The 13,698-nt window shown below is 36.2% G+C and overlaps 1 protein-coding gene across 1 annotated transcript; it reads left to right on the plus strand.

The window, feature by feature from the left end:
- The first annotated feature begins 12,631 nt into the window (after positions 1-12,631).
- LOC136819389 (uncharacterized) lies at positions 12,632-13,201 on the plus strand. The gene has a single exon (XM_067075623.1). It carries the CDS (start codon positions 12,632-12,634, stop codon positions 13,199-13,201), a length of 570 nt encoding a protein of 189 aa, XP_066931724.1.
- The last annotated feature ends 497 nt before the right edge of the window (positions 13,202-13,698 follow it).

The following is a 13,698-nucleotide window of genomic DNA, read 5'->3' on the forward strand; positions in this document are numbered from 1 at the left end:
AAATATCCTCATTCTTGTGCCTCTCCCAAGATAGATAAAGAAATGAAAGATTATTGCTCAACAAAGGAGGTATGTCGTAGGAAAACATTACTTTCCCAATACTCTACAAAGCAAATGAAACCTTTGGAAAAGCAACATGATTGTTGTGATATTTGTCAACAACAATGTTCATACGGAAATTATGATGCAATATGTACTGTACATAACCTACTTTTATTTAAACCAAATGAAAAACAAAAGCCAAGTTTTATACTCAATGCACATGGGCGTGAAATACTAAGAAACAGTCTTCTGAGCTTACGACAACAATGCTCAGATTCGCAATCAAGCAAGGGTGTGCTTCTAAATAATGATTTAACATCAGGATTTCCCTTTGAGTTCAATTGAGGAAATAATTGATAATATGTCCAATCATAGTTTCCAATCATAGTTTTGATAAAAGCTATATTACTCTATCCACCTCTCTATTCAATACGGATGTCACTCCCAAAGTGGTTTACATTGTCCCGAATATTTTAAAACAACATGACCTTTTATGTCAAGAAACTGCAGCCAGTAAAAGTTTCAATGACAGTGAAAATAATCTAATTGACTCTGAACCAGATATAGAAGAAAGCGACACTGATGTAAGAGCAGGTTCAATGCATGATGATTCCTTTAGCTCAGACAAGTCTTCTTTATCTTCATCTGACTTTTGATTTTTTGCTTAGTATTGATTTGTTTAAGAATGTTTTATAATACTTTTGTCATATACTTTGCAATATGATGTGACAAGTAAGACAATTTAATTCAAGTAAAACTTTAGTTTAGAATAATTTGACAATTTGAGCAGAAGCAAGAGTAAAGCACGCTAGAGTTCTAGCTAGTCTGTCCCAATTTCTTAGCCTGCACTAGTTTCTTGTTATCTTTTTTGCATACTAGTATCTTTTCTTATTATAGCTGTGGGTTTTAATTGTTGCTTTTATTCCTTGTTGTATTTTGTTATTGTTATTGCTTACAAATATTGTTCTTGTTGTTGATTTATATCTTTATATATATTAGAGTCTGTTCATATTTAGTAGATTCATCACTGTTGTTGTTTTTACTGTCGGTTTTATTAGTTTCATAGATCGTTGTTAATAGTTTATAAATTTATGTCTACTTTTTATATTCAAATTGTATTGAAAAGTATCTACCTAATGTTTGATCATACATTTATAACAAAAGGATGTAGTTATCGACCACCGGAGACGGTTTCTTTCATAGTGGTACGCTAATCTCGTTTTGCCTTGGCTTGACTTTCGATTTTTTTAACTAGATTACCCAAGTGTTTCTCTTTTTTTCCCTGAATGTCTTTTATTCGGAATTGAATAATCGAGACATGAAAAATGACTATATTGTAATTTGTTTTCAATGAATAATCTAAAATGTACTGGAGATGACATGTAGGGAGTTAATAATGTGTGATGGAAGGCGGTCGTGACCTAGTATTTTATAGTAAATATCAACATTAACTAGTCCAAAAGAATTCAAGAATCAAACTTGACATTTGAATAGAGTTAGTTGTATTATTTTACCTATTTAAAACAATGAAAATAGGAGAAATCCTTCTAAAGTAGTTCTCAGAAATTTCCAGATTTATTTTTGCATTTTTGGATTTCAGGGTTAAAGGGCTGTTTCTTTTCATAGATTTGTAACAAACAAGTGATACTTTTATGGACCTACCTGATTGTGCATTTAACATATTTATAATTGATATCTACGTGACGTGACCATTAAAAAATCATTCAGAACACAAATATCGATGATCTATTAAAATTAGTCGTTTGTTTCTTATAAAAAAACATTTAGAAACCAAAATTTCATGCTCTTGAAATATTCTTTCATATTCAAGACTTCGTGAGCAAAAAAACATCCATCTCGTCAAAAAATTGAGTAATTTGGCTAAGAACATTAATGTATACTTATTAATAGTGATTCTTATGGATAAAGATGCGTTTTTTGAGCTGAAAAATTAGTTTTTTACAAATATCTGCTTGAGCCATCTTTTGGCTAAGAACATTGATGTATGCTTATTAATAGATAAACATGCGTTTTTTGAGCCAACTTATTTTTTTTGCAAAAACCTGCTTGAGCCATCTTTTACCTATGATGGTACCCTACGTTCATGCAAAAGATTAGAAAAAATTAATGATCCAATTTTTCACAAAGTCCAAAAAACCTGTTTTTTAGCCGTTTTTTGGCCCAAAAATATTGTTTTTCGAAACTCGGGCTCCGTCACCTTTGAGGGTTTATAGTTATGCATCTTTGTGCAAAAAAATCATAAAGAATGAAAGAGCCAATCTTGAGAAAAGCTAATACCTAAGCAATTGATAATGTGGTTATAAAAAAATATCGAAATTTGCCAGTTTTTTTATTAAAACACACCAAGCAACACACATATCCTTCAAAAGTAAGCCCTTATGAGCAAAAAAAAACATCTATCTCATTAAAAAATTGAGTAATTTGACTAAGAACATTGATGTATGCTTATTAAACGTGATTCTTATAGATAAACATTCGTTTTTTGAGCCAACATAATTTTTTCGCGAAAATCTGCTTAAGTCATTTGTTAACCTATGATGGTCCTACTTTCATGCAAAAAATCAATTTTTTACAAGGTCCAAAAAAACCATTTTTTAGCCGTTTTTTGGCCCAAATTTGCCCAAAAAATGTTTTTTTCGAAAATCGGGCTCAATTAAGAAATACAAATTATACTAGATGCAATTATGATACAAATGTTTTTTGTGTTTTTGAAACAGAAATCAAGCAACAAAAAAAGAAAGGAAATGATCTTGACTATGTACTTAATTTCGCGAAAATAATACCTCCAATGCAGAGAGCATTATTGAAACTGATAAGTTAAAAGAAAAGTAACATTATAAAAAACATTTCCACAAAACAACAACATAAAGGCCGAACAATACAGCCTAATTATAAAGTAAAAAACTACAACCGAATAAATATAATTCTTATGAAATTCATTGAGAAATTGAATATAATTTATTACATGTTTACCCAAGCACAAACAAACACAAAAGAAAAGTATGATACAATAAAAAAAGATTACAAAACGACTTACAAATTAAAAAGAGGCCACACAGTGAAACACAAAGCATGCTATATCTATCTGGATATGTCTAGACACTAAGCTGTTGATCTTGATTAATAATGTAAAAATAGTGTCATTTCAAGTGGTGCAAATTTGAAGAAAAAAGGTTTTAAATTGTGGTTTGTCTTAAATGCATCTTGTCAATGGGTTGATTAGTAGATTAGATTATTGAAATATAAATATTTGTTATAAAATGATTCTAAAAATTATTAAAAATTTTGTAAATTAATTGCTTCATGCCAAAAATCAGCTCTCTAGTACTTTTTCGACGGGAGTTACATAAGAAAAACGTAAAATCACGTAGTCATCCTATAACCGTTTACCACCAAAACTTAGAACTGCTCTAATTCAAAGAGAAATAGGACCAACAAGCCCAAATTTGGTGTGAACACGTAAGGTTTATATGAAAGTCCTGCCTGAAAAGATTAAATCCCCTACCCGACGTGGGAAGAAGATACGTAAGAAAAACGTAATGTTACGTAGTGCAAAAATACAAGTCTGCGTATCTCTGGAACGAATATGTTTCTCAACAAGAAAATTTTCACAAGGTAGCCCCTTTGTGACAAAAGCCCACATGAAAAATTTCAGACCAATACAATGACGTCATCGAGAGTTACGTTGAAATTCCGCAAATTACTAATTACTAATTCTCAAATAACTCTCGAACCGTTATATATCATGCATTGAAATTTGGCACGTGTGTTAGTATCTAAAAGGTGGTGCTTCACGCCAAAGATCAGATCTCTGGAACCTTGTTGACGACGGGAGTTACGTAAGAAAAACGTAATTCGACGTAGTGCAAAAATACCAGTCTGTGTATAACCCTAACCAATAGAAAAACGTAATGTGACGTAGTGAAAAAATACAATTCTGCGTATCTATAGAACAAATAAATTTCTCCACAAGAAAATTTGCACAAGATAGCCCCTTTTGATGACTGTTGCGAATGTTTTACCTGATGTAAGTACTCAAATTTTCCTTTGACCTGAAGGAGTTGGAGAGGAAAATTTTTTAGATTGGATTCTAAAACTATAACACTACAGTTTGTGATGAAAAAATCAAAATATATACTTCCAGTGATAATGATATTGATCTATTTTTTGCTTATGTCCTGTGTTTATCAGGAACGATGAAGTCTTGAAAAAAACGGTAAGTCTTTTAATATTTTAGATAACAGCTTGTATGAATGAATAAAGTCCCCCAGCTTCTTTTTATCCCAAAGGGAATATGAAGTTTTTCTCCGTTGAAGAATTTCTATGGCCCAATTCCCGGGGAATAAAACCCTCGATTTGTAGGGGGCGTACGGTTTTTTGGACTTGTAGAAATCGACCTTTTTTCTTCGGAATTTCGGAATTTTGAAATTGTTTCGTTATCGGAAATCCATGAAGTTTTGCTTCGAAATTTCGGTATTATAAAGTTTAAATTCAAAGGTGCAATACTTCTAACATTGAATGAATCTTGTCAGTTGGCTGATCTCCCAATTTCTACTCTTGAAAAACCTTGGACGGATGCTGAATTTATCATCGCTCAAGGAAGAGTAGGAAAACCGGTTTCTGGTGTTACATCTATATCGGGCTACGATAGCAACGCCATTGTGGGCATCAACAGGAAATGTGACTGTTCAGAATTCGGCTTTAAAGGTCTGTGCTGTCACATCATTGCATTCCATGCTTATAATGATACCTTGAACAGATTCTTGGATGAGTTTAAAGTCGACCCTGCGAAGGTGGTTAATGTTCCAAAGCGTGGTGGAAAGAAACCGCATGAAAAGAAGAAACGGCATGGAAAAAAAACATAAAATCGCACCCAATCACCCACCTGAAAACGGATTTCGATGCTCAAAGTCGATGAGGAGAAAAAAAATGGTTTTCAAGGAGTTTTGGCACAATAACGAGTCATTCACCATTCACCGGTTGGGAAATGAAGAATGTAAGGGTGCCGTCAAATGCTACTACTATCGTCCACCAATCCTTACGTACGTCCTTGCAAGAAAATTTTATTGTGCAAAAAGAAAGTGCATCCTTCAGCGATTCTCCTACTTCTGGAAGGGGATGATGTCAATCGACCCTGTTGACGAGAAAGCTTTATTCCCGGAACATTTCAAGATCCTTTACAAAGAATTTCACTGCCAAGGTAACTGCTTAAAAGTGTGTTTGGAAGAGAACGGGGCAAAATCTAAATTGAGAAAAATTCCTCATGATTCATCTTAAAATTTTCCTGATTAGCGTTTTAGAAAAACCTTCGTACTCTATATAGAAAAATCATTGTTTACCTTACTGTAATTATTCTATCTTACTGAATTGACAAATGTTCAACACGTCCTCGTCAGAATGTGTTACTTACTAATCAAAGCTGGACCACATTTATAATAAAATGAAGTACTGCTAAACTTTATGTTAGATACTTTAATGGGATGTAATTTTGAGGGGGTAAATTTTGCTAAAGTCCCGACTTTGGTTGTAGATTGCAAAATTCAGTCCCAAAGAAAGCAGAATGTCCAAAGACCACTATATGATAGTTGAGATTAAAGATGATTTAAAAACCTATTCCAGCAATCAGCATGCGCAGTTTAGATGTAGAAAGGCATGAAAATCCTAAAAGACAATGTAGTATAAATATAGTCATCTGCAAAATTTACTTCTTGTGAAATACACGTTATTTTATATAAGCATTGCACTTAAAAGCATATCAAGGCTCATTATGGCAGCAATTTAAGCCGATGATAAGCATTAACTCGAGCCTACGAAAAATAAATTTTCCTGTTTTTGGCTCGGGTTTTACGGATTTGCGGAATTTCCCTGTAGTTTTGCTTGAGTTAAAGCTTCCTTTTTAACATTTTTCAGAACATCTCTGAGCCTGTCTTCAAATGTTTGTATGCTTATAAAAATTCATGTATTAAAAATTCGAGAATCAGTTCATTTGAGAAATATGTATTGCCTGTGAAAATATTTTGGTGGAATTCGGATTTGTTTAGTTCTTTTAAACGAAACTGTTTTTTCTTTTATTTGTAGGGAGCGTTACAAATATCGACAAAGTGCAGGCATAGAGGTAATAAAAATTAAATGGAGTAACAACTTTTCTGTAATAGCCAGAGAAGTCATAAAACTCTTTAGAACTTTCTTTCAAATCGGCCTCCTTTGATTACCAATCCTTGATAACAAAAATCAGTCAAAATATAGATTATAAGAACTAAAGTAAAGTTATTCTGTCCAACGAAATCTCGTATTTTTAGGTAAAAAAAGAATTTTTCGAGTAATAATTTCTTTATAGTTTTAAAAGAAGTTTTATTATTTTATCGGGGAACTTTCGAGGACTTCGAGAGGTAAACTTCGTCAAATTTTGCGAATTCTTTGTTGTTTGTGGAGGGTTCTTTGCTATAAATATCTTTAGATCTAAAATAGCAGCTTGATAGAATATAGTTGAAAGATTGGTATTAGTAAATATGTAAAAATTGACAAAATTTGCCGAGGATTCCCTGAGCAGCGAACATTTCAAATTCAATGTTCTGTGCTTATTCTTGCAAGGTTTTCTTATGTTTTATAAACAAAACTGTCATTGACACTTTTACCTTTAGACTATCAATAAACTAACTAAATAATAGCTGTGGAGGAGCTTGGAATTATACAAGTGAAATTGTACATTGTTTGTTTTATGGTTTCATTGTTGGAGTTATTTATATTGAAGTCGTGTTATATTGTTTTATGGTTAAACGTTACTCGTGTTGTGGAGTTAATAATCGTTAATTGTTTTATTGGAGAAATATTGTTTATTGTTTTGTTGGAGATATTNAGTAAATAAAGAAAATAAAAAAAAAAAATTGGAGAAGGAAGCTAAGTTGTTAGGTAAAAGCCTAAAATAAAGCACCGCTAAACTTCCAGTTTCGTTAGAAATTCAACAACAGAAAGAGATTTATTTGATTTGATCAAACTTTCATCCCCATATAATATAAGCCGACAGAAAAAAGGAGGGTTAAGTGGCGGATGAAAAATAATGCCTAGGGTCTGAAGTTTGTCGAACAAAGATTGTCTTGCATGGGAATATATAGAGCAGTGCAGAAGAAAGTGTTGAGTGTTTTCAACAGAGTTAGTTCGGCAACCACAGAAAGGGTCTAAAGTGTCGCGGAAGCCATGTCTAAATTTATGCTCGTTGAGATGGCTGAAACCGACCCGAAGTCGATTAAGAAAGATCACTCCTTGAATGTCAGGAACGTCAAAAACATGGGATTGACAAAAACAAATCGATATTGAAATGGAGTATGCTGACGATATCGGGAAAGTAGCTTCAGACTATCGCGCACTGCAAAAGTTTAAGCAGACCGTCCCAACAGAACTAGAAAAACGAGATCTAGTAATAAATCAGGACAAAACGGAACAATTTACCATCACAAGAAATAACAACGAATGGAAAAAGTGCAAATATCTCGGCAGTATGCTTGATACATCAGAAGACATCAAAAGAAGAAAGGAATATCGATTTCAGCTGCCAACAAATTACGAACGTTGTTCTGTCATAAAAAGTTGACTACACAAACAAAAATGTCAGCATTCACGACCTTCATCGAACCGATATTCCTGTATAACTGCGAGCTGTGGAGTTTAACAACCTGCCAAGCCGAAAATTCATTGATGCATTCCAAAGATTGTTTGCGACTTTCGTGCTAAATGTGAGCTGGCCAGAAATCGTGAAGAATGCCGAAGTGTATCAAAAGACCAACGCGGTAAAATGGAGCAAACGTATCAAAGGTAGAAGACTGAAGTGGCTGGGAACTGTATAACGAGCAAATAGTTCAACACCTATGAAAAAAGCACTCGAATATGCCAACACTAAGTACCAAAGACCGCGAGGGAAACCAACTACAACTTGGCTCAGTGTTGTCAAAAATGACCTTAAAACATTAAATATTGAATGGGACGACGCAATAGAAATTGCAAAAAAACACTAAGGAGTGGAACATTATCATAAATCGTTGATAGTTAAACAACTTTTTTCTACTGCTTCTTTTCGATAGTTATCGACAAAGCTGATAATGCCTCAATTCCTTTCGTCGGGAGATATTTTATTATATATTTTTATTCTTTGTACCTACCGGTAATGTAATCGTTTTTTACGGAAAGACCGAATTGAATTGAATTGAATTGGGATTAATAACCCCGAGGTTCATTGAAAACATTTCAAAATAGCCCGAATGTAGTGAGGGCTATTCTGAAGTGTTTTCAATGAAACGAGGGGTTATTAATCCAAAATCACCCGAGAATACCATGTTATTCCGCGTTAATTATATGGTCAAAAAAAGAATTGAAGAACACTCAATCGCTATTCTTTTCGAAACTTATAAAAACATTCGAAACTATAAAAAAAACATTCGACTGACACTCTTATTTTGATTGGCTTATAAATTTCGTACGATATTTTGTTAACCAATCAAAATATCGTACGATACTTTTCTTTCAACCAATAAAAATTTTTGTTTACATCAGGGCGATTACAAAAAAGCGGGGCTATTACGGATTTATCGCCCCGCTCGTCCTTTACAAATCTAAGCTAAATGTAATCAACCATATAATTAATCATGTAATTATGCTTCTAAATAATTTGATAGGTCGATTTTTAACGTTTTTGAGCACTTTCCGAAAGTAACTTTTTTATTCAATTGAGCATAACTTTTGATTTAATGAATCGAATTCAATAAATGACCCATCAAAATTTAAGTTTATCTTTCTTCTTTCCAATAAAATAAGAATGGTTCTTTTAAAACTTTTAGATTTCTAGAAAATTACTTGTAAAGAGAGAAATTTTTTTGTGGCGCACCCGGTAGTAAAACCCGTCAAATATCTAATAACATACACGCTAAAATAATGGAAAATGCACCACCCGAAAAATATATTGTCCGCCAGATTTTACGAATTATACCGCGTGCTAATTAAAATACAAAGCAAAAATTACATATTTAGGCCAATCAATAAATTAGAATCCATTCGCTATTAGTGTGCACCAATACTTGCTTTGTCTGCCACTTTTAAGTTAATACTTAATTCCTAACAAATTACACTTTTCACCGTTGAAAAGATATATAAGAGCACCATAAATTTTTTTGGTGCTTCATTTTATTTATTAGTGTTAGTACAGAAATTTGTGGATAGCGCCTCCTCATGAGACACATAACGCCTCCTTCTAGATGGTCGCTCGTTGGAGTAAAAACAAAAAACCTTGTGTTTTGCCTTTCTTCACTTTTAGTTACCAGCATCGAAGGATAAAAGTTCATTTTCTCGTGAAGATTGCAAGATAAAATATTTAATCGTCCCGTTTATTGGGATTTAGTAGATTTATAAACTCGCTGCTCGGTAGAGGCCCTTCTTTCCAGGATGCGAAATGAATAGGAACTCTACCCTTATTACCAAATCACTTTGCAAGGAACTAAATCTTCAAGGAAAAAAGACCAAAATCAACTTTGGTACAATCAGAGATAGTACTATTTTACCGACAAAGCTGGTTGATCTCACCATCGCAGCTGTTGACGGCAGTTACCAGACTAAAGTGAAAATGTGTACTCCTAATATTCGGATTCAATGTCCGGACAGAGTCCAGTAACACGATTCTAGTGGATTACTCAGAGATCTCGGTCTTAAGATATCGCAGCAGCCAAGTACAACTACTGATTGGTGCTGATGTTCCAGATGTTCTCATCAGCCATGATTTCAGGAAGTCAAAGAAAGGCTACCCATATGCTTCAAAGACTCGACTCGATTGGACTCTGCTTGGAGTGTAGATGGTACTTCGGACCCAGTGAAGTCGACTTGTTGCATGACCAGACTAATTTGGGGATCAGAAGTGACTCTCTGAGGCTGAATACAGCAGTTTTTGGGAGATGAATCATTGTCTGAGGTCAAGAAACAAATCACGCTCATTGACGATCAACGTAACAAGAAATCTGACAAAGACCTGATTCAAAGATGGTCACTACATCGTACCATGCTTTGGAGAGGACGTCAACCTCTGAAAGCAAAATCTGGCTGAGAGGACGCCTCACAAAATTTGCAGAAGTTCCAATCCAATCCTGACTTCTTTGAATGTTATACTAGACATATCGTCATACATGAGAAAGGATACATCAGAAAACTCTCAGACGAAGAAGCATTATGTCGCACAGCCACTACTTTTTGGTACATCCCTCATCATGGAGTCACCAGTGTGAATAAACCAGGCAAAAGTACGTATGGTGTTCGACGCTGCTCCTCAATCACATGGAGAAAGCTTGAATTCCAACCTGTACAGTGGTCCTGATCTACTGAACAGCCTTCTTGGCGTTTTGCTTCGATTTAGACGCCATAGAGTTGCTGTGGTTGCTGATATCGAAGCTATGTTTTGTCAAGTGAGATTGAAAAAGGCTGACATGGATGCAAACAGATTCCTGTGGAGAGACGATCCAAAGTCTCAAAACCTCCTGATCACTATAAATTAGTACACATTTTTGGGCTGACGGATTCTCCCTGTGCTGCAACCTATGCCCTACAACGAGTTGCAAGAGATCAAGACAACTATCCACCCGAAGTCAAAGCTGTCTTGAGAAATTTCTATGCGATGACTTACTCATGTCATATCAAAGCTACTCAGCCAAGGAGACCAGCCATTGGTGTTCATCAGTTTCTCAACACAATGTCAACCTGACAAAGTTCCAAAGTACGACGATCCGTTTTGAAGGATTACCAACAGAAAAGCTTGCTACTCAACCTACTGGGATCAAACTGGAACGACAAGGTATGTCTAGCACTAGGCGTTCACTGGACCTTGAAACAGTGTTGTTTACAAGGTCATATTGAAGTTGATCGACAAAGCCATGTACCAAGATCCATCCTCAAGAAGACAGCGACTATCTACGATCCACTTGGCCTCTTGACACCAATCACACTTGTCGCCAAACTTTTCATGCAAGAACTATGGAGAGACAAATTTGAATGGGACGAGGAAGTTTCAAGTCTCTCAAAAAAAGATTGGCTTTGTCGAATGTTCTGCATCCACTGTTGCTGTCCCACGAAGTCTCAACCTTGAAGGTGACCAAGACGTGCAACTGCATATCTTTTGTGACGCTTCCGAGAAGGCATTTGCTGCGTTAGCTTATGCCAGGATCGAGAGTGAAGGAACTGTATCATGCCATATCCTACTGTCTAAGTCAAGAGTTGCTCCACTGAAAAAATTGACATTGCCAAGACTTGAATTGCAAGGAGCTGTCATTGCAGTGAGATAAAGAAACTCGTAGGAGATCGATTTCATTTCTCGTCTATTCGATTCTGGACAGACTCGTCACTCAATCTCCAGTACATCAACAACGAAAGTAAACGTTTCAAGGTTTTTGTTGCAAACCGAGTTGCTGAGATACGAAAACATTCTAAAGTCGATTAATGGAACTTCATACCAGGAAAAATCAACCCAGTCGACATTGCAACAAGAGGAGATATTGATGACAATGAAGCCATCAGATGCTGGTTCGAAGGACCAGACTTCCTGTTCAAAAACAAGGCAGACTGGCCAACAACATCTGTGACACCCCTGTCTCCTGACAATACAGAAATCAAAAAGCAGACGCTAGTCTGTAAACTATCATCCATCACACCGATTGTGAAGTTCGACAGATTTTCAAATTTGAAAAGACTGATCCGAGCAGTTGCTTGGGTGATTGTTCTTCTGCAACCCAAGATGAGCCGCAAAGAGAAAGGAAGCGACCTCTCAATCAACGAAGAAAGGGCTGGATTTACAAAGACATTAAAGATCATCCAGAAAGAAACATTCAATGATGACTCATCCAAAGAACTCCTTGGAAAACTCTCCAAACTAGACCCTTACATCGACACAAGTGACGGGCTGATGAGAGTTGGCGGCAGACTGAAACGAGGAATGCTTCCCTACCCTGCCAAGCATCAAATCACTTTGCCGAAAGATCATCATGCTGTACGCTTGCTTGTGAGATATTACCACGAGCAAAATCATCATATTTGCACAGAACACCTCATATCACTCCTGAGACAACAGTACTGGATCATTGCTGTCCGAAGCATCGTCAAAAGAGTTATTCGAAGCTGTGTCAAGTGCCAGAAGAGGAGACCTAAACCAGGCCAAGTCAAGATGGCAGACCTACCTGTCGACAGAATAACTGTGGGAGCCCCAACGTTCTTCCACACCGGAGTAGATTTCTTTGGACCAATTCAAGTGAGGATCCTGAGAAGCAAGGTCAAACGATGGGGATGTCTGTTTACATGCCTTGTCACTAGAGCTGGGCATATTGAAGTTTCACCATCATTAGAAGCTGACGATTTCGTTAATGTTCTGGACCGATTTATCGACAGAAGAGGAAATCCAGAGATAATCCGTTCTGATTGTGGTACTAATTTCAAGGGCGCTTCAAATGAGTTAAAGAAAGAAATCGAACGAATGGATCAACTCAAGATTGCCAAGTTGTTGCAGAGAAAGGAGATCAAGTAGCATTTCAACCCACCAGAAGCACCTCATATGGGAGGTGTTTGGGAACGTCTGATTCAAAGTGTCAAGATAACGCTGAGTGTCATCCTGAACGATTCAGCAATATTAAACGATTTCATTCTTCAAACTGTAATGACAGAAGTTGAAGCTGTACTCAACAGTCGACCACTAACTTATGTTAGCAATGACCCAAACGATCTTGAACCATTGACTCCCAATCACTTCCTTTTGGGAAGACCTTCTTCAAAACCCATCACAAGCGTGGATTACGAAATTCGATCAGCTCCTCGAAAGAAGTGGAAGCAGGTACAATCAATAACGAACCAATTTTGGGATAGATGGTCGAAAGAGTATCTTGCGACATTGACCACTAGAACAAAATGGCGAAAGACAAGTACTCCTGCACTGAAGGAAGGTGACTTGGTGATGATGCTTGAGAAGAATCTTGTCCGAAGTCAATGGACCCTCGGACGAATCAAAGAAGTATTCAAAAGTTCAGATGGAGAAGTACGAAAGGTTGAAGTCACCACAAAGGACGGTACTTGCACTCGACCAACTACAAAGATTTCAAGATTGGAGCTGGAATCAACCAGCTGCTGAAGTCAACCAACCAATGTTTGCGTTCATACTGTTTAATTTGTGTGCTTCCTGGGCATGAAGAAAGAAGATCAACTGCATCGGAATTCCTCTGCTCACCATCAAAATGTCTAATTTGTGTGCTTCCTCTGGGCACGAAGAAAAGAAGATAATCTACATCAACTCAATGAATTGTTCATCAACGTGTATCAATTTGCCAATCCTGTTTCAACTTGTGTGCTTCCTGGGCACGAAGAAAACGTCTTGTGTGCTTCCTGGGCACGAAGAAAACACCTTGTGTGCTTCTTGGGCACGAGGAAAACGCCTTGTGTAGTTCCTGGGCACGAAGAAAACGCCTTGTGTGCCACTGGGGTGCGAAGAAAACAGCTTGTGTGCTTCCTGGGCACGAAGAAAGAAGATCCATCAACTCTACACTCTCCAACTGTCAACACGACAAAATAAAAGAATGACATAACCAACGCATTGGTATTCATTAAATTTGAACCTACTTCCACGGAACA

The sequence above is a fragment of the Clytia hemisphaerica genome, unplaced genomic scaffold (genome assembly GCF_902728285.1).
Source record: "Clytia hemisphaerica strain Z4C2 unplaced genomic scaffold, Clytia hemisphaerica genome assembly, whole genome shotgun sequence".
Taxonomy (NCBI): Eukaryota; Metazoa; Cnidaria; class Hydrozoa; order Leptothecata; family Clytiidae; genus Clytia; species Clytia hemisphaerica.